At 44.7% G+C, this 24,854-nt stretch overlaps 2 protein-coding genes across 6 annotated transcripts in view; both read left to right on the top strand.

The window, feature by feature from the left end:
* The window catches only part of NUP98 (nucleoporin 98 and 96 precursor), a 118,341-nt gene extending 108,238 nt beyond the window's left edge, over positions 1-10,103 (top strand). For all 4 annotated transcript variants that reach the window (XM_038568780.1, XM_038568779.1, XM_038568777.1 and 1 more), the window contains exons 31-33: positions 3,159-3,313; positions 8,460-8,571; positions 8,696-10,103. In XM_038568780.1, the coding sequence (XP_038424708.1) occupies positions 3,159-3,313; positions 8,460-8,571; positions 8,696-8,913 (485 nt within the window). In that variant the 3' untranslated portion in view covers positions 8,914-10,103. The remainder of the gene's footprint in view (positions 1-3,158; positions 3,314-8,459; positions 8,572-8,695) is intronic.
* CHRNA10 (cholinergic receptor nicotinic alpha 10 subunit) lies at positions 8,461-24,758 on the top strand. Of its 2 annotated transcripts, none has more exons than XM_038568781.1 (6): positions 8,461-8,571; positions 19,728-19,912; positions 20,851-20,996; positions 21,433-21,587; positions 22,557-23,089; positions 23,764-24,758. In XM_038568781.1, the coding sequence occupies exons 2-6, from the start codon at positions 19,831-19,833 to the stop codon at positions 24,219-24,221; spliced, it is 1,374 nt and encodes a 457-aa protein (XP_038424709.1). In that variant the 5' UTR covers positions 8,461-8,571; positions 19,728-19,830; the 3' UTR covers positions 24,222-24,758. The 2 variants fall into 2 exon arrangements, with proteins under 2 accessions (XP_038424709.1, XP_038424710.1); XM_038568782.1 differs by lacking the exon at positions 8,461-8,571 and adding an exon at positions 11,351-12,019.
* Positions 24,759-24,854: the final 96 nt, after the last annotated feature.

The raw sequence follows: 24,854 nt of genomic DNA, 5'->3' as shown, positions 1-24,854 counted from the left end.
GGCTCCCTGCATGGAGCCTGCTTCTCTCTCTGCCTGTGTCTCTGCCTTTCTGTGTGTCTCTCATGAGTAAATAAATAAAATCTTTAAAAGAAAGAAAAAAGAAACAGAAAGAGACACCCAAACAAGAAAGGTAGAAATAAAACTGTCACTATTTGCAGATGACAAGATACAATATACAGAAAACTCTGAAGGCTCTACCAAAAAACTGTTAAAATTAATAAATGGATTCAGTAAATTGCTGGATACAAAATCAATATGTAGAAATCTGTTGCATTCCTGTACACTAATCATGAATTATCAGAGGAATCAATCCCATTTGCAATTGCATCAAAAGAATAACATATCCAGGAAGAAGTTTAACCAAGGAGGTCAAAGACCTATATCCTTAAAACTATGACATTGATGAAAGAAATTAGGGATCCCTGGGTGGCGCAGAGGTTTGGCGCTTGCCTTTGGCCCAGGGTGCAATCCTGGAGACCCGGGATCGAATCCCACGTCGGGCTCCCGGTGCATGGAGCCTGCTTCTCCCTCTGCCTGTGTCTCTGCCTCTCTCTCTCTCTCTCTCTCTCTATCATAAATAAATAAAAATTAAAAAAAAAAAAGAAATTAAAGACACAAAGAAATGTAAAGATACTCCTTGCCTGTGGATTAGAAGAATTAACATTGTTAAAATATCCTTACTACCTAAAACAATCTACAGATACAGTATAACCCTTCAAAATTTCAGTTGCATTTTTCACAGAACTAGAACAAACCGCTAAAATTTGTGTGGAACCACAAAAGACCTCCAATAGCCAAAGTGATCTTAAGAAAGAAGAATAAAGCTGAAGACATCACACTCTCTGATTTCAAACTCAATTATATAGCTATAGTAAATCAAAACACCAGGATACAGGCCTGAAAACAGATACCATAAATCATTGAAACAGATTAGAGAGCCCAGAAATAAACCCATACATATGTGGTCAATTAGTTTATAACAAAGTAGCCAAGAATATACAGTCTTGTCTTTTTTTTTTTTTTTTTTTAAGATTTTTATTTATTTATTCATGAGAGAGAGAGAAAGAGAGGCAGAAACAGAGAAGCAGAGACATAGGCAGAGAGAGAAGCAGGCTCCATGCAGGGAGCCTGACATGGGACTGGATCCCGGGACTTCAGGACCACGCCCTGGGCTGAAGGCAGTCACTAAACCGCTGAGCCATCCAAGGATCCCCAATATACAATCTTTTCAATAAATAGTGTTGAGAAGACTGGACAGCCACATGCAAAAGAATGAAACTGGATCACTAACTATCTAATTCCAGGTACAAAAATTAACTCAAAATGGGCAAAGACTTAAACTATAAGACCTGAAAGTATTGAACTGGAAAAGAAACATAGGCATAGGCAGTAAGCTCCTTGACAACCATCTGGGTGGTGATTTTTTTTTTTTTTTTTTTTTGGTTGTGACACCAGAGTCAAAGGCAGCAAAAGCAGAAATAAACAAATGGGACTACATCAAACTAAAAAGTTTCTGCACAGCAAAGGAAACCATCTGCAAAATGAAAAGGTAACATAGGAATGATAAAGGGTTACCATCCAAAATAAAGAACTCATAAAAAGAGCAAAAAACAAAATCTTTAAAAAAATAGAGGATCTGAGCATTTTTCTAAAGACATATACAGATGGCTTCCAGTTACATGAAATGACGTTCTATGTCACTAATCAGAAGTGCAAATCAAAGTCACAGTGAGATCATCTCATCCCTGTTAGAATTGCTATTGTCAAAGATAAATAATAAGGTCGGTGAGGATGTGGACAAAAGGGAGCCTTTGTACACTGTTGGTGGGCCTGTAAATTGGCACAGCCACTATGAAAAACAATATGGAAGTTCCTCAAAAATTTAAAGTATAACTACCATATGATCTAGCCATTCCATTTTTGGGTAATTATCCAAAGAAAACGAAAACACAACTCATAAAGAAATGTGCACCAGCATGTTAATTGCAATATTATTTACAATACCCAAGATAGGGAAACAAAATCAGTGGATGAATGGATAAAGGAAAAGTGGTGTGTATGTATATGTATATATATATATTTGTATTGTATATATATACAACAGAATATTATTCGGCTATAAAGAAGAATGAAATGAAAGAATGAAATCTTACTATTTGCAACAATATGGATGACCCTCACAGTATTAAGGGAAATAAATCAGAGAAAGACAAATACTGTATGATCTCACTTTATATGTAGAATCTTTAAAAAAAAAAAAATGACTCATAGAAAAGATTGGTGGTTGCCAGAGGAGGTTGGAGATTGGCAAAATGAATGAATGAAGTCTAAGGGTACAAACATCCTGTTATGAAATAAATAAGTCATGAGGATGAAATATACATTATACATATATTATACATCTATATATGTGGGTGTATATTTACAAATATACATTACCAAAGTTAATAGCACTGTATTACACCAAGAGCATGCAACTCTTGGTCGTGGGTTGAGTTCAAGCCCCACATTGGATGTAGAGATTACTTAAAATCTTTATGGAATCCCTGAGTGGCGCAGCGGTTTGGCACCTGCCTTTGGCCCAGGGCGCGATCCTGGAGACCCAGGATCGAATCCCACGTCGGGCTCCCGGTGCATGGAGCCTGCTTCTCCCTCTGCCTGTGTCTCTGCCTTTCTCTCTCTCTCTCTCTCTCTCTGTAACTATCATAAATAAATAAAAATTAAAAATAATAATAATAAAATCTTTAAAAAACAGGAAGTTGCTAATAGAGTAAATCTTAGAAGTTCTTATCAAATGAAAAAAAATTCTATAACTATTGTAACATATTAACTAGACATTGTGGTGGTCATTTTGCAACATATGCAAGTTTTGAATTGTTATTTTGTATACCCGAAACTAACATCATATTACAGGTCAATTATGTCTTAATTTTAAGAAAAGAAAACAAAACACACCAGAAATCTCTGTTTAAGGAAATGAAGCAAGAAATTTTCCACATTTTTCTTTGGAGAATTTGAAGATATCTACTTGTAATTCTCTAGTAGGACCCTACATTATTTCCCCTTCCTTCCTGTTTTGGATTTCTGCCATGTCCTCTGTGTACTTTTGAGAACCACATATTTGTGTAGACATAGTGCTTAATATTTTGTTTCTTCAGATGCCATCATTAATGAGAACTATGACTACCTGAAGGGGTTCTTGGAAGACCTGGCACCTCCAGAGCGTAGTAGCCTAATCCAGGACTGGGAAACATCTGGGCTTGTTTACTTGGACTATATTCGGATCATTGAGATGCTTCACCAGATACAGCAGGTACCTGTGTTCCTTAAACTACTACTTAGTTTTCATTTTCCCTGTCCCTTAAAGCCACAGAGACCTCAAAAGGCCTGAGCAACTACTTGAAAAACTCATTGGCAGAAATAGAACTGTCCGTGCAGGCAGGACATTTTGATGAGTCTAATTTGCTCTAGCCACTTTGACAGCTGTATCAAAACTTAAAAAAATTATTTGTTTTGTGCTTATTACCGAGTGGTATGTACGGTAGACATTCCTCAGATTTGTTTATCCATAGTCCCATCTTCTGTCCTTGTCCATGCCTTGTTTGAGTGAAAAGCTCAGGGACGAGAGAGATAGTAAGGTCAGAGATTTGGTGAGAATGGTAATTGTTTCACATATCATTTGGCATGTTTTAAAATTACAAGTATTGGGGATCCCTGGGTGGCTCAGCGCTTTAGCGCCTGCCTTTGGCCCAGGGCGTGATCCTGGAGTCCCGGGATCGAGTCCCACGTCAGGCTTCCTGCATGGAGCCTGCTTCTCCCTCTGCCTGTCTCTCTCTCTTTCTCATGAATAAATAAATAAAATATTTAAAAAAAAATAAAGTAAAATAAAATTACAAGTATTACAGTTTTTAATTTTTTTTTAAAGATTTTATTTATTTATTCATGAGACACAGAGAGAGGCAGAGACACAGGCAGAGGGAGAAGCAGGCTCCATGCAGGGAGCCCAATGCGGCACTCGGTCCCGGGACTCCAGGATCACACTCTGGGCCAAAGGCAGGCGCTAAACTGCTGAGCCACCTCGGGATCCCCCAGTTTTTTAAGTCTTCATTAAAATGTATTGGGGTTGGGCAGCCCCGGAGGCTCAGCAGTTTAGCACCGCCTGCAGCCCAGGACGTGATCCTGGAGACCCTGGATCGCGTCCCACGTCAGGCTCTCGAGTCCCACTTCAGGCTCTTTGTATGATGTCTGCTTCTCCCTCTGCCTGTGTCTCTGCCTCTCTCTGTCTCTATGAATAAATAAATAAAATCTAAATGAATGAATGAATGAATGAATGAATGAATTGGGGGTCAGTCTTTGTAGTTATAAGATAGGCCTCTATTGCTTATCACAAAGACCAGCCCCTTAAACATAGAATTCAAGCCCACATAGAGGCTTTTACCTTTAACCCCTGCCTTATTTCTACTAGTGTTACCCCACATTCCAATTGCCAACCTACTCTGCTCTGATCACACTAGTCATGGTGTTTCCAACAAAGCTTGTTTTATATCAGTCTTTAGCACACACACTCATCCTTTAAGATCTGCATTGCTGTAAGCTCAACTTCGTTCTCCTTTTCCCCTAAGAAATGTTAATTGCACTTTCCTTTTTACTGCCAAAGGATTTGGTACATTTGTCTACTGACTGTATTATAATTACTTATCCACATCTGTTTTTAGGTTATCATAAACTCCTTTTGGGGATATCTTCTTTAAGATTAAAGGCAATAGAGTAGAGAGGGTAAGAATCAAGTTCTGGAGCCAAACTGTTAGGTTCAATTCATGGTTCCCTCACTCGCTCGTTATGTAACCTTAAGCAAATAGATTAACCTCTGTCTCTTCTGAAAAGGGTGGGGGGAGGGGTGGCACAGATTATTGTAGCTATCTGACAGAGTTGTCCAACAATTAAAATATACTTAAAGTGTTTTAGCAGACTAGTTTACATATATTAAGTGCCTAGTAATTGTTATCTATTGTCCTTATCAAATTCCCAACTACTAGCACTATGCCTGGCATATAACGTACATAATTTATTATTTGCTACACTTTTAGGATAGATTAAGAGCATCACCCCTAAATTATTATTGAGGAAAACGGTTTTCTAGTTGAATATTAATACATTTACACAACCTAGTTATTGAGAACTTACTATGTCCCAAGCACTAGTGGATTTGGGGAATATAAAGGTAAGCAGTAATATATGTTTGCCCTTACCAGTGACAGTATTGGTGAGGAAGGTGTGTGTGTGTGTGTGTGTGTGTGTGTGTGTGTGTGTGTGTAAAACAGCAACTGCTATAGAAAGGTAAGTGTAAGGATTAAGCAGAGTGTTCTGTAGTAGCACATAAACGTGAGTACTTAACCCCGTCTGAGGGAGTCTAAAAGGCTTTTTAGAAGTGGCATCTAAGCTCCTAAGGAAGAAAAAGGATAGTTGGGACAATGCTTCAGCAGAGGGCATAGCATAAGTCTAGAGATCAGAGAGATCATAGGGCTTCTGGGGGGCTTTTGTGTGTGTGTGTGTGTGTGTGTGTGTTTTGTTTTTGTTTTTTTTTTAAGATTTTAATTAATTAGACCGTGAATGAGCAGAGGAAGGGGAAAGGGAGAGAAAGAATTTTCGGCCAACTCCGAACCATTGCAACCCTAGAGATCATGAACTGAACCGAAATCAGGAGTTGGCCGCTCAACCAGCTAAAGCCACCCAGGTGTCCCTCCAGGGAGCTTTAAATAAAGTAGTAGTGGATTATAGGGTGGAAAGGGGAGCCATGTAGGTTTAGTAAAGCCACAAAATCTCTCACCTGGACTGCAGTACCGGACACTTAATTGGTCTCCCTGCTTCTGCACTTACTCCTTTACAATCTATTTCCACATAGTAGCCAGAGTGATCTTTCTAAAATGTAAATCATATCATCTCACTCTCTTCTCAAAAATCTTCCAGTGGCTTCTCATTTCACTTAGAATAAAGTATTCCTTAGCAAGTCTTATAAAAGTCTGCCTCAATAATTGGTTTTTGGCTGGTGAACCCCATGGATAGCTGTCTAATGTGTTTTAATGCATAAAAATTAAATTCGTGGGATTACAAAGAAAACCAATTATGTTAAAATAGTTATCAAAATACCAAGAACTTAATGGTAAGTAGTAGGTGATTTATTTAACATCCTAAATAACAAGCCCAGCAGTGGCTCTCCTAACTATTCTTAATTTTGAAGTACTATATTTAAAAATCACTAACAACTGTAAAGTAATATGAAAATAGCCATGATTTCTGTTGATGACAAAGTCACAATTATTGCGTGGCATCTAAATTAATAATTCTGATTTTTAATAAAAAGTTAATAAAAATAAAGATTTTATTCTCAGTCCAAGTTTACACTCTGAATTCTGAGGATCCCCAGTTATGATCTTCTGGCATATAAAACCTCTCCAGTTTTCTCTTCTTCTATTCTCCTCTTTAAACTCTGCATTTTATCCACATACGCTTTCTTTGCATTCCTGTCTTGTAGTTTTAGCTGTTTTCTTTGGCTAGAAAACCTGACCCTTTTGTTGTTATTCAGGTCTCCACTAAGATACGACCTCCCTCAGGGAAACCTTTCCTCATCTGAAGTTGCCATCCAGTTTTTCTGCCACTTCATGTTTGAATGATCTCCATAGCTTGTGGTTCTTCAAGGTTTACATCTGTCTGATAGTTTTTTTATTTTCTATGAGTTTCTTCAGAGCAAAGACCTCATCATATTTACCACCTTTAAATGTCCAGTTAAAGAGTGGATTCTTGGGGCAGCCCCGGTGGCTCAGCGGTTTAGCGCCACATTCAGCCAGGGCCTGATCCTGGAGACCCGGGATCGAATCCCACATCGGGCTCCCTGCATGGAGCCTGCTTCTCCCTCTGCCTCTGTCTCTGCCCCCCCCCCTCTCTGTCTGTTATGAATAAATAAATAAAATCTTAAATAAATACATACATACATACATACATACATACATACATACTAGATTCTTGTGGATAAAAAATACTTGCAGAGGCATTAAATGGTAGATTCTACAAAGCACTCCAAAAGTAGATTCAATAAGAGAGATGCTTCATGGAAGGGCTGGGTGAGCATTTGGAGAAGGAGGAGGTGATAGGACATTTAGCAAGTAGGGCGGTTTAATGTAAGTTTGAAGAGGGTGTGGGCAACCAAGAGACATATGTGAGGCAAACAGGAATAAGATGCTGCTGGAAAGTGTTGAGAATACAAGTAAAGAATAAAAATAGTGTTCCTGACTGGCTCAGTCAGAAGAGTATATGACTCTTGATCTTGGGGTTGGGAGTTTGAGCCCCATGTTGGGGGTAGGGATTACTTAAATAAACTTTTTAAAAATTGAGAAAATAAAAATACAGACTTGCTTTTTAGGAAAGTCACTCTGACTACCAGATGTGATGTAATGGGGATGACACTGAAGATAGTGATCAACCTCTTAAGATATTTCAAGTAAGAAATAATGATAACCCAAGCTAAGGCAGTGGCCCTGGGAAGGGGAATGCAAGGTTGGAATATTAGGCTAAAGATTTAGGAATCATCAGCACATTGATCATAATTGGAGCCATAGGTGGGGTGCCTGGGTGCCTCACTTGATTAAGCATCCAACTCTTGGTTTCATCTCAGGTTGTGGTCTCAGGATTGTGGGATCAAGCCTCGCATCAGTTTCTACACTCAGTTCAGCACACAGTCTGCTTGGTATTCTCTGCCTTTCCCTCTCTCTCTCTGCTGCTCCTCCTGCTTGCTCACTCTCTCTCTAATAAATTAATTTCAAATAACAATTAGAGCCATAGGAGTGGATTGCAGCACATAGGGAGAGGACATAGGGCCCCACAGTATTTTAGAAAGAGTTGTGAACTTGGAGTTAGGATACCTAAATTAAATGCTAGTTTGGACTCTACTTCTTACTTACTATGCACTCTTAAGAACTCATACAATCTCTCTGAGCCCAGTTTTTTTTTTTTTTTTTAAGAATTTATTTATTCATGAGAGACACACAGAGGCAGAGACATAGGCAGAGGGAGAAGCAGGCTCCCTGCAGGACGTCTGATGTGGGACTTGATCCTAGGACCCCGGGATCATGACCCGAGCCAAAGGCAGACGTCCAACCACCGAGCCACCCATGTGTCCCTCTGAGCCCAGATTTATCTAGATTTTAGGTGTCATTTGGTTCATTAATGCTCATCTCAAGACTTGCCCAATTCAGAGCTTTGATACTATGTTACTTTGCTCTTGTGGATTATTGCTGAGGTTGGGTTTTGTCCACTGTGGTTAGGATAGTAGATAGTGGTGACATGACACTGCAAGCCAGCTCTGTGGGTTTTTTCTGTCGCTTCAGAGCTTCACATAGTCCATGGACAGAATTGGGGTAATGGGAAGTCTTCTTGACCTAATTGGTTTCTCTGCTTTTTTGTAGGTGGATTGCTCAGTTTATGAGCTGGAACAGTTACATGCCAAAGTGATCTCCCTGTGCAATCGCATACAGCAGATGCAGTGTTACAATGCAAAGGATCTCCTGGCCCAGTCAGGTAATCCTCCAGCCTCTCCCTGCTTCCTGCCTGCTTGCTTCCAGTCTTAAGTATTATACCTATACCCCGATGCCCACCCTTACCACCCCTCATCCATGGTGCCCACTTCATTTTTTCTCTCTAGACATGGCCAAACGAGCAGCCAACCTGCTACGGGTGGTATGGAGCCTTCAGCGTGCCCCTGATACAACTTCTGACTCAACACCAGACCCTCAGCGAGTCCCTTTGGGCCTCTTGGCTCCCCACATTGGCCAGCTCCCCATGCCTGAGGACTATGCCTTGGAGGAACTACGTGGCCTCACACAGTCCTACCTGCGAGAATTGACTGTTGGGAGCCAGTGAACTCCCAAGTTCCTCCCACCACACTCACATGCTCATTCACACTCACCACACTGAAATCCCCTGCATTGAGTTAATTGGCACTGTTTGCCATTCTCTTGAGTGGCTGTGGAATCCATCCTCTTTTCCTGCTGCCCCAAGCAGCATCCTCCATTTATTCAGGGCTTTTCTTAATACTTAACAAAGCATAAGGGCTTTTAGAACCCAAAAAAAAGGAGCCAAGTCTCTTTTTACTTTCCTTAAGATCATTTTTTTCTCCCCCGTTTTAAAAAAAATGGTCAATAAAATACCTTTGGCAAAATTCCCTCCAGAGAACCAGGGAATCCTTTTCCACCTTCAGCTGTTCTGGATCTTGTGACCCTCCATGCCAACCTGCTACCCTAGTCCTACCTCAACCCTTTTATACTAGGACAAATATGTTAATCAAGGATTGTCCTTCCTTAACAGATAAACTATCCACAGAAGAAAGGAGAATTTGTCTCTTAAGTAGATTGAGGAGTTAACACTGTTTTAGAGTCAAAAGAGGGTGGGACTAAGTTAGGAAACAGAACAGGGTCTTTCTGACTCATTTTAGGGTAGAAGTGAGTACCTGCCACAGAGGGATGAATCTTCAAGGCTTCTTTGTTCCTGCCTTGAATGTCCCATGAACACCAAACTTTTCCTACTATCATGTGCAGGAACTCTTGGTCATAGACCCCATGTCTCTCAGAGGCTCCAGAATTCAGTTTGATCCCTGGTTTTCAGCCCTCTTGCTAGGCTTCCTGTCTGGATTTGCCTGAAGAGTTTGGATAAAACACAGCATGTTGGGTAGCCCTCCCTGTCCTTTTTTTTTTTTTTTTCCCCCTCCCTATCCTTCTTATTCTAACCCAAAGCATTTCCTACCCATTGTCTACAGTCCCAGAAGTAAATCCATTACTGAGGCAGGCAAGGAGCCGGGCTTTTAAGGGCAAGTGGAGGGCCTTTGCCACACTGCTGCCAACTATGGGGAGTCCCAGATAAAGGCCTGCGACAGCTGGTATGAGAGCTGTCACAGACAACATGGCCACCTCTGGGTCTTTATGCATGAAGATTATGTAAAGGTTTTTATTAAAAAGTATATATATATATATAAATAAATGATCTAGATTATTTTCCTCTTTTTCTGAAGCTACTTTCTTAAAAAAATAAATAAAATGTTTATAGCATTCCTGCTATTGGCTTTCCCTTTGTATTTTTTGAGCCTTCTTAACTCCAAAGATCTTTACAGTGGCCTCAGTCTAACAGGAGATGGGCCATGGGTTAAAGAAAGAACAATCAAAGGCTAAATTTATTAGAGCAAATTTAGGGATGAGATTATTAATTAACACTGACTTCTTATATTGATATAAATATATTTAAAAGCATGTATTTCTGTGCTTGGCTTCCCAGTAGGGGATGGGGAAGAGTTTCATTGCCCAGTGGAATAAACTTAAGATTCAAAGCCTGGCTCTTCTGCTCTGGGGGTTTTGTTTATAAATCTTGGGTGATAACTTCACTCTTTTATTTTTTATTTTCATTTAAGATTTTATATATTTATTCATGAGAAACAGAGAGAGGCAGAGACACAGACAGGAGAGGCAGGCTCCCTGTGGGGAGGCTGATGCAGGACTCGATCCCAGGAATCCAGGTTCATGGCTTGAGCCAGAGAGAGAAAGAAGCTCAACCACTGAGCCACCCAGGCACCCCACACTTCACTCTTTTAATTTCATTTTCCATTGTGTAAGGTGGATGATGATCTTGGATGTTGCTGCTAAACACAGCTATTTTCCAGAGGGAGCAAATAAATCTGAGGAGTACTATTTGGATTTTTTTTTTTTTTCCTGTTAAACTGAAGGTGTGAGCAAATTCCAAATAGGCTTAGGTCTAAGACACTGGGCCTTGGAGGAATTTGGAGATAAAGCAGAGTGGATCTGGGGCTTTAATTTAGACCCCCAAAGATTAAGGATAACTCCTGGGAATCTCCCGCCATTACTAACTATGAACCTGAGTCACAGAGCATTACTGGGCTTATAGCAAAGAATTCCTGTTGTGGTTTCCTCGTGAGAAGTGTTTTGTGAAAAGCGAGTGTGCTATAGAAATGGTTAGCCTTTTTTTTTTTTTTTTTTTTTGGTTAGCCTTTTTAGACGTATTAAGAATTGTGAATATGGGCAGTATTTCCTCTTGTGACAAGTATTTCATATATATTCTTTAAAGGCTCTAAGTCAAATGTTTATCGTAGCTGTGTTACATCACAGACAGATTTATAGTTCAAAGTTAATGATAAAGGGATCCCTGGGTGGCTCAGCGGTTTAGTGCCTGCGTTTGGCCCAAGGCATGATCCTGGAGTCCTAGGATCCAGTCCCACATCAGGCTCCCTGCATGGAGCCTGCTTCTCCCTCTGCCTGTGTGTGTGTGTGTGTGTGTGTGTGTGTGTGTCTCCGTCTCTCATGAATAAATAAAATCTTAAAAAAATAATTTTAAAAAAGTTAATAAGATGACAAGCTCCTCTTCTACATTACAAAATTCCATTGAAATAAAATTTTAAGTTTCTCAAAAATTAAAAACAGGAATCTGTTTTCTCAAAACTCAACAGACTTGTAAAATCTACAACCTCATAGAACATCCAAAGTAAATGTATTCCTTGTCAAAGTGCTGGAATGATGCCAAAATCAAAGTCCGGAAAGGTCTGGAGATTAAATTTTGAATTAGCTAAACCAAGGCCTGCAGAGTAGCTGCTTTTTTCAGATGTTTTACTCTTTGACTCAGGTGCTACTTTGTATTAACAGAAAATTACTCCAAATTTGTTGTTTTTCAAAGAACCAGTCTTTGACTTATTGACCAATTTTTACCAGAGTTCTATATTGTAATGTATTGATTTCTGCTTTAAACATTCATTCCTTATGTTTTCTTGAGGGCTTTTTTTTTTTTTTAACCTTTTACTGTAGAGATTTTCATCTATGCAAAAGTAAAATGATGTAATGAATCCACATTCAACATTTGTGAAATTCCTCCAATCTTATTTCATCTCTACCTCCACTGTTATTTTACCTACCCCACAATGGTATTTCTAAAGCAGATCATCATTTCATCAATACCTAAGCATTTCTAACAGGTAATTTTTGTTTTGTTCTGTTTTATTTTTTTTTATTTTTTTTTTATTTCTTTTTTTTTTTAGAGAGGGAGCTCATGAGTGGGGGAAAGGGCAGAGTGATTGGGAAGGAGAGAATCTTTAAGCAGGCTCCATGCCCAGTTCAGAGCCTGATGCAGGGTTCAATCAAATGACCCTGAGATCATGACCTAGTTGAAATGAAATCAAGAGTCAGATGCTTACCAGCCCAGTCACCCACCTGGGTGGGTTACCGACCCAGGTGCCCCACCAACAGGTAAAACATAATCACAGCAGCATTGTCACACCTAACAAAATTAACAGTAATCCCAAGATAGCAGCTAATACCCTCTGCATTTTCAAATTTCCCCAGTTGTCTCAAACTACATTTTTATGGTTGAATTGTTGGGAGATTTATTTTTGAGAGAACATGCATGAACATGGTGAGGAAGGAGAAAGGGAGAAAAAAATCTCAAGCAGACTCCCTGCTGAGCGTGGAGCCCAATGCAGGGCTCAAACTTACAACCCTGAGATCACAACCTGAGCTGAAATCAAGACTTATTCAATCAACTGAGCCATCCAGGCACCTCATGGTTGAATTGTTTGAATTAGGATCTCAACAGAGTCCACACTTTGCATTTGGTTGGTAAGTCTCAAGTGTCAGTCTATTACCAGTGCACTTCCCCCCCCCCCTTTTTTTAAATGTCCTTTATTTGTTAAAGTAACTAGGTCATTTGTCCTTTAGGATTGAGGACCAGGACCTTCTAGGTTCGGCTGGTTGTGCCTCTACATCCTTAACACTGGTCCTTCCTATCTATATACTCCCCCTTACTTCCTATATACTGCTGGTTAGATCTAGAGGCTTGATTAGATTGTTTCCTTCTCTCAGCTGCCCCCCTACTCCCTGGTAATGAATGGATGGTGGTGTGTTACCACTTCAGAAGACACATGTTTAGGTTGTTCCACTTTTAGTGTTGTTAACATTGATTCAGGTGTTGTCAGCCTTATTCGCCCTTTATATAACTTCCCATCAACCTTCTGTCTGATGATAATCATGGCAAAGGGTCATTATTTCATTATTGTATATCCCTTACCTTTTTATATGTAGTAATTTGTTCTTTTCAAAATAGAGGCTTAAATCATACTGCTATTGTGCAGTTAATTTTTTTACTTTGTTCCCTGCCCCCCCCCCCCCCATAGCTTCTTAAAACTCACCCACCAACTTCTGGATTTTTTTTTTTATGTATATTAACAATATAACATTTTCACCCCAAATCACAGTAAATAGATTATGAGAAACATTTTACCTTTTTTTTTTTTTCAGGTAAACACCAATTTAAACATTAGTCTTTAGTCAAAGATTATACTATGTAAATGAGACAAGGAAACCAAAGAGGAGAGAAAGAGCTGGTGGTTGTTTTTTTTTCCTTTGCTGCTTTTCTGGTTTCTAGTCTTGCTAGGACCCCACTTTACCCATGCCTTGTAATGCAAATAGACTGTGTCCTCCTTGTGAGGGACAAAGAGTTCATGATTCTCTAGAATAAATAACATCTAAGGAAGGACCAGGTGAAGATGACCTGAAAAAGCTATCATATATGTATATGCATTCCAGACCTTTGGAGCTAAACATCTCAGAGCCAAGAACCCCTGGCTCCAAGGAATAACACCTGGACCTTCATCTTCTAACGAATTCCTGGATGCCTAAGAGGACACATAAACTAGACCACCATCCTCAATAAAACCACAAGTCCCTGAACAGAGATATGTTCTTTTCCTTTTTAAGTCTCCCGGATACTCTCTCTCTCTCTCCATATATATATCTTTAGTAAACTACTTTCACCTCCTGCTGGTTCACACTTGATTTTCATCCTGTGTGAAGCCAAGGACTCTTGGCTGGTCCTGAGGGACATCCCCACCACCCTGTCCTCCCCAGCCTGCTGGAATCAGCAAGAAGTTGGGTTTTTTTGTCTTTTTAAGTTTTATTTGAGAGGGGGAGGGGCAGAAGGAGAAGGAGAAGCAGGCTCTCACCAGGGAGGTCAATGTGGGGCTTGATCCCAGGACCCTGGGATAATGATCATTAGCAGAAGGCAGATGTTTAACCAACTGAGTCACCCAGGTGCCCCAAGAATTTGAATCGTGTGCCATGTTAGATGAATCCCAAATGTGTTTTGTAAATTGAAGCTTCTTTAACTCTTTGGTCTATTCCATATGTGCACTCCATTCTTGCTGTTTTGAAGCACATTTTTTTTTTTTTTTTTTTAAGTAACCTCTGCCCCTAACATGAGACTCAAACTTAGGACTCTGAGATCAAGAGTTGCATGCTTGAGGGATGCCTGGGTGGCTCAGCGGTTTAGTGCCTGCCTTCAGCCCAAGGTGTGATCCTGGAGCCCAAAGGATCAAGTCCCACATCGGGCTCCCTGCATGGAGCCTGCCTCTCCCTATGCCTATGTCTCTGTCTCTCTCTGTGTGTCTTTCATGAATAAATAAATAAAATCTTTAAAAAAAAAAAAAAAGGGATCCCTGGGTGGCGCAGCGGTTTGGCGCCTGCCTTTGGCCCAGGGCACGATCCTGGAGACCCGGGATCGAATCCCACATCGGGCTCCCGGTGCATGGAGCCTGCTTCTCCCTCTGCCTGTGTCTCTGCCTCTCTCTCTCTCACTGTGTGCCTATCATAAATAAAAAAAATTAAAAAAAAAAATTAAAAAAAAAAAGAGTTGCATGCTTGGGACACTTGGGTGGCTCAGCAGTTAAACATGTGCCTTCGGCTCAGGGTGTGATCCCAGAGTCCTGAGATCGAGTCCCACATTGGGCTCCCTGCCTAGAGCCTGCTTCTCCCTTTATAGGATATTGTGAGACTAATGAATTAATATATCTTACCTTTTTAGCAATACACAATACACAAAATAGTCAAATTACTATTATTTAATATGTCCAGTATCTGTGATCTTTCTTGTTTCTGTGATTGTTTTCTTGTTTCAGCTAATTCTCACTCATGATATGGAGTATGATATTTTTGGTAACAGCTTTATTGAGATCTAATTCACATTACCATACAATTACCTAAAGATTTTATTTTAAGTAATTTCTACACCCAGTGTGAAGCTCAAATTTACAAACCCAAGATCAAGAGTCTTATGCTCTACCTACAGAGCCATCCAGGCACCCCTACCTTTAATTACCCATTTAATGTATACAAGTACCCTTATACCAAAGCTAAACGAAGACACTACAAAAAAACTACAGAGAAATATCTTTTATGAACATTGATGCATAAATCCTCAACAGAATACCAGCAAATTGAATTCAGCATATCAGAAGGGTTACACACCAGGACGAAGTGGAATTTATTTCTGAAATGCAGGGATGGTTCAACATATGAAAATAATGTAATACACCACATTAACAGAATGGGGAGAAAAGCGTATGACCATTTCACTTGATACAGAAAAAACATTTGACAGAATTCAATACTCTTTCATGATAAAGACACTCAACAAACTAGTAATAGGAAGCCAACTCAACATAATAAAAGCCATATATGGGGGTGCTTGGGTAGCTCAGTCCATTAGGTGCCCAACTCTTGGTTTCAGCTCAGGTCATGATCCCAGGGTCCTGCGATTAAGTCTTGTCTTGAGCTCTGCATTCAGTAGGAATCTGCTTGAGAATTCTCTCTCTCTAAAGTAAATCTTGAGATGCCTGGGTGGCTGAGTGTTTAAGCACCTGCTTTCGGCTCAGAGCATGATCCTGGAGTCCCAGGATCGAGTCCCACATTGCTCCCTGCATGGAGCCTGCTTCTCCCTCTGCCTGTGTCTCTGCCTCTCTCTGTCTTTCATAAATAAGTAAAATCTTTAAAAAAAAAAAAAAAAGCATATCTTTAAAAATAAATAAAAGCCATATCTGAAAAACCCACAATAAACATCGTACTCCATGGTGAAAGAGTGAAAGCTTTTACTCCAAGATCAAGTAAGAAAGCAAGGACATCTGCTTTCACCACTTCTATTCAACATTATGCTGTAAGTTCTAGCCAGACCAATTAGGGAAGAAAGACAAAAGACCTCCAAATTGGAAAGGAAGAAGTAAAATATGTAGATGATATAATCTTATATGTAGAAAACCCTAAATATTACTAAACCAATGACAGCAACAATGACACAGTTCAGCAACACTGTTAGAACTAACAGATGAAAAAAAAAAAAAAGAACAGATGAATTCAAAGTAGCAGTATAAAGTCAACATGCAAAAATCAATTGCATTCTATACACTAACAATGAACAATCCAAAAGAAAATTACAGAAACAATTCCACTTTTAATACCATCAAAAAGAATAAAATCATTAGGAATGAACATAACCAAGGAGACAAAAGACATATACACTGAAAACTAAAAACACTGCTTAAAGAAATTAAGACATAAATGGAAAGATACCCACACTCCCTCTCAAAATCTCAGTGGTTTTTTTGTTTTTGTTTTTTGCAGAAATAGAAAAATCCACCCTAAAATTCATATGGAATCTCAAGGGAATCTGAATAACCAAATACAATCTTGAAAAAGAACAAAGTTGGAGAACTCCTAATTTCCTAATTTCCTAATTTCAAAACTCACTGCAAAGCTATAGTAATCAAAACAGTGTGGTACGGCACAAAGATAAATAGGCTAGGGAGCCCAGGGATAATCTCTCACATATATGGTCAAATGATTTTTGACAAGGCTGCCAAGACTATTCACTGGGAGAAAGGACAATCTTAACAAATGGTTCTGGGAGGGGTGACTGGGTGGCTCGGTTAAGCGCCTGCCTTTGGCTCAGGTCATGACCCCTTCTCCCTCTGTGCATTCTCTGATTCTTCCTCAAATAAATAAAATCTTTATTTTAAAAAATGGTGCTGGGGAAACTGGATATACACATACAAAGAAATGAAGTTGGATCTTTATCTAAACACCATATACGGGGCACCTCGGTGGCTCAGTGGTTGAGTGTCTGCCTTTGGGGAGGGTTGTGATCCCAGTGTCCTGGGATCAAGTCTCATGTCAGGCTCCCCAGGGAGACTGCTTCTCCCTCTGCCTATGTTTCTGCCTCTCTCTGTGTCTATCATGAATAAATAAATACAATCTTAAAAAAAATAAAAAATAAACACCATACACAATTAACTACAGATGGGTCAAAGACTTAAATGTAAGAACCAAAACTAAATCTCTTAGAAGATAGGGCAAAAGCTTCACAGCATTGGATTTGGCAATGATTTACTGGATCTGACTTTAAAGTGCAGACAAAAAGAATATATAGACAAAATGGGATTCATAAAATATTTAAAATTTTGTTCACCAAAAGGATACATCAACTGAGTTAAAAAGCAACCCAGAAAATGGGACAAAATATTTGCAAATTATATACCTCAAAAGGAATTAATATCCAGAATATAAAGAGAACTCCTAAAATGCAACAACACAACCCAATTAAAAAAAAAAAAAATAGACAAAGGACTAGAATAGACATTTCTCCAAAGAAGATATACAAATGGCCAATAAACATATGAAACAATGCTCAACTACTAATTATTAGGGAAATGCAAATCAAAACTACAGTGAGATACCACCTTACACCCATTAAGATAGCTAGTATTGAAAACAACAACAAAACCACTGTTGGTGAGGATGTAGAGAAGCGGGAACTTTTGTATCCTGTTGGTGGGAATATAGCCACTGTAGAAAGTAGTATGACGATTCCTCAAAAAATAAAAAATAGAATCACCATATGACCTAGCAATTTCATTTCTGGGTATATAGTCCAAAAGAACCAAAAGCTAAGTCTTGAGGAAATATTTCTACTTCCATACACAGCAGTATTATTCACACTAGCTAAAATGTGGATGCAACCAAAGTATTCCTCTAGGAATGAATGGATAAGCAAAAGGTAGTATATCCATACAATAAAATATATACAGGCTTAAAATAAAGACATTCCAACATATGTAACAAAATGGATGAATTTTGAGGATATTCTGTGAAGTGAAATCAGCTGATTTCAAAACGACAAATGCGTGATTTAGGGGTGCCTAAGTGGCTCAGTTGGTTAAGTATCTGCCTTGGGCTCAGGTGATCATCATCCCAGGGTCCTGGTATCGAACCCCACTTTGGGCTCCCCGCTCAGTGGGGAATCTGCTTGCCTCTCTGCCTCTGACCCTCCCCCGCACTTGTGCTCTCTCTCGCTCTTTAAATAAAATCTTAAAAAAAAAAAAAAAAGACATGTGATTGCTCATACATGAGTAAGTCAAAATCATGGAGATAGAAAGTGTAATGGTGGTTGCTGGGGGCCGGGGACTTGTGAATCTAAGTGTGCGTTCCTGAAGGTAGAATGGTCTAACTAATCCACTGGGATTATGGTATATCTACTTTTGGTTGACTGCTGTGCATCAAGCAATATGCGAGGTACTTGCCTTGTCTCATTCAATCCTCATAACTTCTGAAGTGAGGACTGTTAATCCCATTATCCCGTATGAAAACATAAACCAGAGAGTCTCGGTATCTTGCCCAGATTAGACAGCTCATACAACAGAGCTGAGAGTGACTGTAAAGCCTATATTTTCCCTGCTACCCAATGTCAGTGTTTAGGCTGGGGGAGAACACAGGCTCAGATGGGGATGGCTGTAGGCAGTTGGAGGTAAAGATTGTGAGCTCCATTTCCTGCTTTGTGGGACCACCCAGAGCAGCCTGAGGCTCAGCCCCCTTCCCACCAGGCAGAGCGTGCTTGGCACCAAGTGCCTAGCCTGAACAGATGTGCTCCATCTCTCACTTGAGGCAGAACTGACTGTCTAAAGGGAGCCTCAGGGTGGGTGGGGGGATAGGTTAACTGGGTGATGGGCAATTCAGAAGGGCATGTGATGTAATGAGCACTGGGTGTTGTTATTTGCAACTGATTAATCACTGAATTCTATCTCTGAAACTAATAATACACCGTATGTTAATCAAGTGAATTTAAATACAATAAAAAAAAAAGAGCCTCAAGAATTCAACAATGGTGGCAGAGGTAGGAGGACAACACCATACACAGGTCTGGCCCCTCACACCCTTAAGCCCAGTCTTTTGCAGCTCCTGACCCCAGTACCTCTGTGTCTTCCAACACCCCAGCCTGGGCTTGAGCTGAGTCTGGGTGCTGTGTTACAATTTGAATAATTTAGGTCCCAGTGACCTGAGGTGTCAATTTCAGTTGCTCTGTTCCCATGGGCACAAGTGTCCCAACCCTGTAATTAAGCTAAGGAAAAGGGCAGATGAGAGGGGCCTGCAGCCCGGAGCCCTCTGAGTCCCTGCCCCTGTTGTGCTGAGAATGAGCCAGGCTCATCCGGAGTCCAGGTATGGGGAATAGAGAAAGGAAGTTAGGGGGCTAAAGCAGAAGGAGGAAGGAGAAAGGAAGAGAGTGTTGGAGGAAGACCAAAGTCAAAAAGGGCAGAAAGCAAAAAAAAGAGTTCCAGAGGAAAAGACACAAGGAAATGGAGACAGGCTGAGTTGAGACAAGGTAAAGGGGGCGGGGGTGGGGGGGTGGGGCAGAGACAAGCACGGGGAAGAGGCCTGAAGAGGCAAGGGCCAACCAGTGGAGGAGAAAGAGCAGATGCCCCAATGCAAGCACTAAAATCCGAGGGCAGGTACAAACAGGAGGGTCAGAGAACTGGAAGGGCCGCCGGACTCCCCGGCAGAGACCTCAGACTTCCTTCTGACTTCCAGGTATCGTCCACATCATCCTTGCCAGCAGGGCCTGATGCTGCCCTCCATCTGACCAGGAGGCTCACCCCCAGAGACCCGCCCTACCTCTTGCTGTGGCAGAGCCATGGGGCCCAGGAGCCACCGCCTCAGCCTCGGCTTCTCTGTCTCCAGCCTGGGCCTTCTGTTTCTGTTCTCACCACTTCCAGGTGTGAAGTGCAGCAAACCAGCCCTGCCTCTCTGGGCACTGCTGCTGTTCCCTTCCTCCCCAGATCTCTCTCCACATCCCATTTCTCTTCACTACTGTGCTGGGAATAAGCGCTCTATCTGGGTGGCAGGGAGGACGGAGGTGCTGAAGAGGATGACAGGAGATCTGCCTGGCTGTGGTGGGAGCAGTGATGGAAAAGCCAGGGGCGGGGTGGGGAGCAGATCACGAAGGACATTGAATGCCAGGCAGAGTTTGGACTTTATCCAGCAGGCAATGGGGGGCCATTGAATAGTGTTAAGCAGCTACTGGCCTGGTCAGACTTGAGTGTCTAAAACCCTCATCTCAGAAACGTGGAGGATGGTTAGAGAGACCGAACCGGCAGCAGGAGCAGTGGGGAGGCTGCTGCTGGGATCCACTCAAGCTTCAGGGGCGACTAAATGTTCAAAAGATGCCCAGCAGCATGGCTGGCAGGACTTGGGCACTGGCTGGATTGCAGGGGGAGGCAGCAGATAGGAAGGATAATGCACAGATTTCTGGCTGAGGTCACCCGGAGTGGGTGCTGTTTGCTGAGATGGGGAACACAGAACAAGGAACAGGTTTCAGAACAGGAGGGGAGGAAATGAGTTCATATTTTGGACCTACAGAGTAGGACATTCAGGAGTGAACTGTATTTATGGGTCTCGAGCTCAGAAGAAAAATCTGGGCTGAAAAAAAAAAAAAAAAAGAAAAGCCCAACACCCAGGATTCTGGGGAACAGTACTTGAGTCAGGGGCTGAAAGTGTGGCCACAAAAGCCTAGGGAAAGCAGTGTTTTCAGGAGGGAATGGCCTATAGCATCAGAAGCAGGTGACGGGACGCCAGCCTTGTGGGAGTGGAGGGTGTGAGGAGATGCCCCTGGACAAGGGCCTCAAATGGACAACGCTTCTTCCTGGTCCTTCAGGGTGCTTGGGAGCCGAGGGCAGGCTGGCTCACAAGCTGTTCCGTGACCTCTTCGCCAACTACACAAGTGCTCTGAGACCTGTGGCGGACACAGACCAGGCTCTGAACGTGACCCTGGAGGTGACATTGTCCCAGATCATTGACATGGTGTGTGGTGGTGGTAGTACAAGTGTGGACCATGCCTGCGGCAGTGTCATGGAATGGGGTTGGGGCTTAGTGAGAGACTGGGATTATTCTCCAAACAATTATTTTCTGTGAATGTTAATATTACCAACAATAATAAGAGCTACTAACTGTTGGATACTAACTGCTGGGCAGGTACCCACAGTGTGCCCAACACTTTGCGCACTTGCATTGCTGCCTAGCAGGGATTATAGCCCACGTAACTACTAAGGAAACGGAAGCCTAAAGAAGAAAAGAATCTGCCAAGACCACATAGCAAGGTCAGGCCTGGGTAGGAACTGGACTGTGAGCCAGCTGGGTTTATGGCTGCTGTCCAGAGCGCTGTAGGTGAGTGCGTACACACAGGGAAGGGTGTGCATATATGCGCCCACATCTGTGCCCACTCCCTGCCTCCCACTAGGATGAGCGGAACCAGGTGCTGACCCTGTACCTGTGGATCCGACAGGAGTGGACAGATGCCTACCTACGATGGGACCCTGATGCCTATGGTGGCCTGGATGCTATCCGCATCCCCAGCAGTCTCGTGTGGCGACCAGACATCGTACTCTATAACAAGTACTGCCTGCCTGGGCCCCTCCCCTCCCCTCCCCCGCCCTACAGTTGCCCTTGGCTCTGGGTATGCAGTGATTCCCCAACTCCCCAACCTAACCTGGTTGCTATGCTGCCCTGGAAGCTTTCCCCCCAGGACCCTTGTAAGCTGCCGGCAGTTCAGAGCCCCTCCATGACACCCCCACTTTAGTCTGTCCCCAGCCAACCCAGGCTGAGTGTCTCCTGGGGACGCACTGTGTGGTCCGGGGCCAGTTCTGTATGTAGTACAGAAAGGGTTCTGGGGCACAAGTGCCTTTAGATGGCATATTCCAGCCTTCGGGGCCGCTCCAAGTCTCCCAGGTCTCCCTGAGGACCTGCCTAGGGGCTTCCTCCAGGGCCTAACCCTCTGGAGCATTCCTTTATGCCTCGGAAACCAGTTGTGTGGTTCCCAGACAACGTAGGGCTCTGCACATTGCCCCGGTGGGCGGGGGGGTGGGGGGGGGCTCGAGGAGATTCACGGGTGACGCTGCAGCGGGGGGCCGACCGGGACAGGTGTGTTTTCCCACGGCCCTGGCCTAGATGTGGGTCAGCTCCCAGGGCGTGTGGGCCACCCCTCCACCATCTGGGCGCGGGCGCGGCGGGAGAGGCCCTGCAGGGTGCCGGCCCCGCCCCCGGCCCCTGGCCCCGCCCCGGCCCCTGGCCCCGCCCCCGGCCCGCCCGCGCAGCCCCGCCCCCTCTGCCCGCAGGCGGACGCCCCGCCCTCGGCCCCGCCCCGCCCGCGCAGCCCCGCCCCCTCTGCCCGCAGGCGGACGCCCCGCCCCCGGCCCTTGGCCCCGCCCCGGCCCCGCCCCGCCCGCGCAGCCCCGCCCCCTCTGCCCGCAGGGCGGACGTCCCACCCTCGGCCCCGCCCGCGCAGCCCCGCCCCCTCTGCCCGCAGGCGGACGCCCCGCCCTCGGCCCCGCCCCGCCCGCGCAGCCCCGCCCCCTCTGCCCGCAGGGCGGACGCCCAGCCGCCGGCCTCCGCCAGCACCAACGTGGTTCTGCGGCACGACGGCGCCGTGCGCTGGGACGCGCCGGCCATCACGCGCAGCTCGTGCCGCGTGGACGTGTCCGCCTTCCCGTTCGACGCGCAGCGCTGCGGCCTGACGTTCGGCTCCTGGACGCACGGGGGGCACCAGCTGGACGTGCGGCCGCGCGGCGCCGCCGCCGGCCTGGCCGACTTCGTGGAGAACGTGGAGTGGCGCGTGCTGGGCATGCCGGCGCGGCGGCGCGTGCTCACCTACGGCTGCTGCTCCGAGCCCTACCCCGACGTGACCTTCACGCTGCTGCTGCGCCGCCGCGCCGCCGCCTACGTGTGCAACCTGCTGCTGCCCTGCGTGCTCATCTCGCTGCTCGCGCCGCTCGCCTTCCACCTGCCCGCAGACTCGGGCGAGAAGGTGTCACTGGGCGTCACGGTGCTGCTGGCGCTCACCGTCTTCCAGCTGCTGCTGGCAGAGAGCATGCCGCCGGCGGAGAGCGTGCCGCTCATCGGTGAGCCGGGCCGGGCCGGGCCGGGCCGGGCGCGGCGCCCCCACCCCACCCCCACCCCACCCCCACACCTGGGGCTGCGGACGCCCGTGGGGGCCTCCACCGGGGCGGGGCGGCGAGCGGGACGGGCGCCCCACCCCCCGCAGAGCAGCGCCAAGTCCGTGCGGGAAGGGGAGGGCAGGAGGAGAAGGCCCCTTCCGGGAAGGACACCCCACCCCACCCCACCCCACGGTCCGGTCCGCAGGCAAAATGCGCTGGGTTCTGGCAGTGTGCCAGGCACTCTCCTAAACACTTGATTATTTTTTTTTTTTTGTACTAATTCACTGAGGCATCACCACCAACCTGAGATAGGCTCTGTTATCCCAGTTGTGCCAAAAGGATCGCTAACTTGCCCCAGGTGGTGCTTGTGCTATTTGAGACCGTGACTTTCACGGATTGGGGGTGAGGGTGCAGCGTCCAGCAGTGGGGAGAACAACTAGGGAGCGGGGAGCTTCTGAGAACCCACTCGCAAGAACTAGGAACGAGGAGACCTTAGCCCTTACCTGCCGCCGCCTCCACTGGGACTGGGACAGGGAGGGCCTTGAGAGCCTCCTGGTGGGGGAGCTGGTGCCTCCCTGTGTTGAGGCGGTGGGCAAGCTCAGTTCTCGCTCTGGGCCCCAGCCTACTCTCTCTTGCAGGGAAGTACTACATGGCCACCATGACCATGGTCACATTTTCCACGGCACTCACCATCCTTATCATGAACCTGCATTACTGTGGTCCCAGCGCCCGACCAGTGCCAGCCTGGGCCCGGACCCTCCTGCTTGGACGCCTGGCACGAGGCTTGTGCGTGCGGGAACGAGGGGAGCCCTGTGGGCAGGCTAGACCACCGGAATCATCCCCCAGTCCCCGACCTCCTGACGGAGGGGCTCGCCCTCCAGCAGTTCCTTGCCGTGAGCCCCGGTGTCTGTGCCGTCAGGAAGCCCTGCTGCACCACGTGGCTACCATTGCTAACGCCTTCCACAGCCACCGGGCTGCGCAGCGCCGCCATGAGGACTGGAAGCGGCTGGCCCGTGTGATGGATCGCTTCTTCCTGGGCATCTTCTTCTCCATGGCCCTGGTCATGAGCCTCCTGGTGCTAGTGCAGGCCCTGTGAATCCCCGGGGTCTGGTGCAGCCACGGCACCTCCAGAGACGGATGGAGAAGCCCGGTGGTTGTTGGCTCTCGGACGGGCCACCCGGTCTCTCCCCACTGTGCTTAAGAGCCTGGGACACCCTCTCTTCAGGATCAGCGAGGCTGACCTCACAAACTACAGGGACCGCTTGTCTGTGTACCCTAAACTCTAAGGGAAATCCAGAGCTCACCACTCCCCTAATTCCTCCAGAAGAGGAACTCTAAGAAGGGTCATGATCAGAACGCAGTCCTGGAGGGACAGAATTGAATTTTGATGCTGCGTGTTAGAGCTTTTGGTGGCAAGAATGCAGGTTATATAAGAAACAGAACTACCATGGGTCCTTGTCTTCTCTTCCTTCCTCGGCAGCTCTTGTGTTAGGGACTTGAGCTTGCCCAACATCCCTCCCTAGGGACTCAGTGAAGGGGATCCAGGATTCATTCTCTAGTTTCCAGAGCAGGAGGCCACACAGGATTTGGTCCCAAAGCCCCAACTCATAATAAAGAAAGTGTGTGCCTAGCACCTCTTTGATGTCCTGTTTTACCCTTGGGGTCTGTGGTAGTGGGAGTTGGGGATCCAGCTTCCTTCCTCTCTAGAGACAGGAACCTTAGGATGCAT

The sequence above is a fragment of the Canis lupus genome, chromosome 21, assembly GCF_011100685.1.
Source record: "Canis lupus familiaris isolate Mischka breed German Shepherd chromosome 21, alternate assembly UU_Cfam_GSD_1.0, whole genome shotgun sequence".
NCBI lineage: Eukaryota > Metazoa > Chordata > Mammalia > Carnivora > Canidae > Canis > Canis lupus.
The sequence above is the reverse complement of the archived record's forward strand: the minus strand, read 5'-3'. Positions and strand labels throughout refer to the sequence as shown.

Excerpts from the sequence above, each read along its gene's own strand:
- CHRNA10 (XM_038568781.1), top strand. The coding sequence starts at position 19,831 with ATGGGGCCCAGGAGCCACCGCCTCAGCCTCGGCTTCTCTGTCTCCAGC. Across the intron at positions 19,913-20,850 it reads TCTGTTCTCACCACTTCCAG|GGTGCTTGGGAGCCGAGGGC; the intron begins GTGTGAAGTGCA and ends CTGGTCCTTCAG. Across the intron at positions 23,090-23,763 it reads GGAGAGCGTGCCGCTCATCG|GGAAGTACTACATGGCCACC; the intron begins GTGAGCCGGGCC and ends TCTCTCTTGCAG.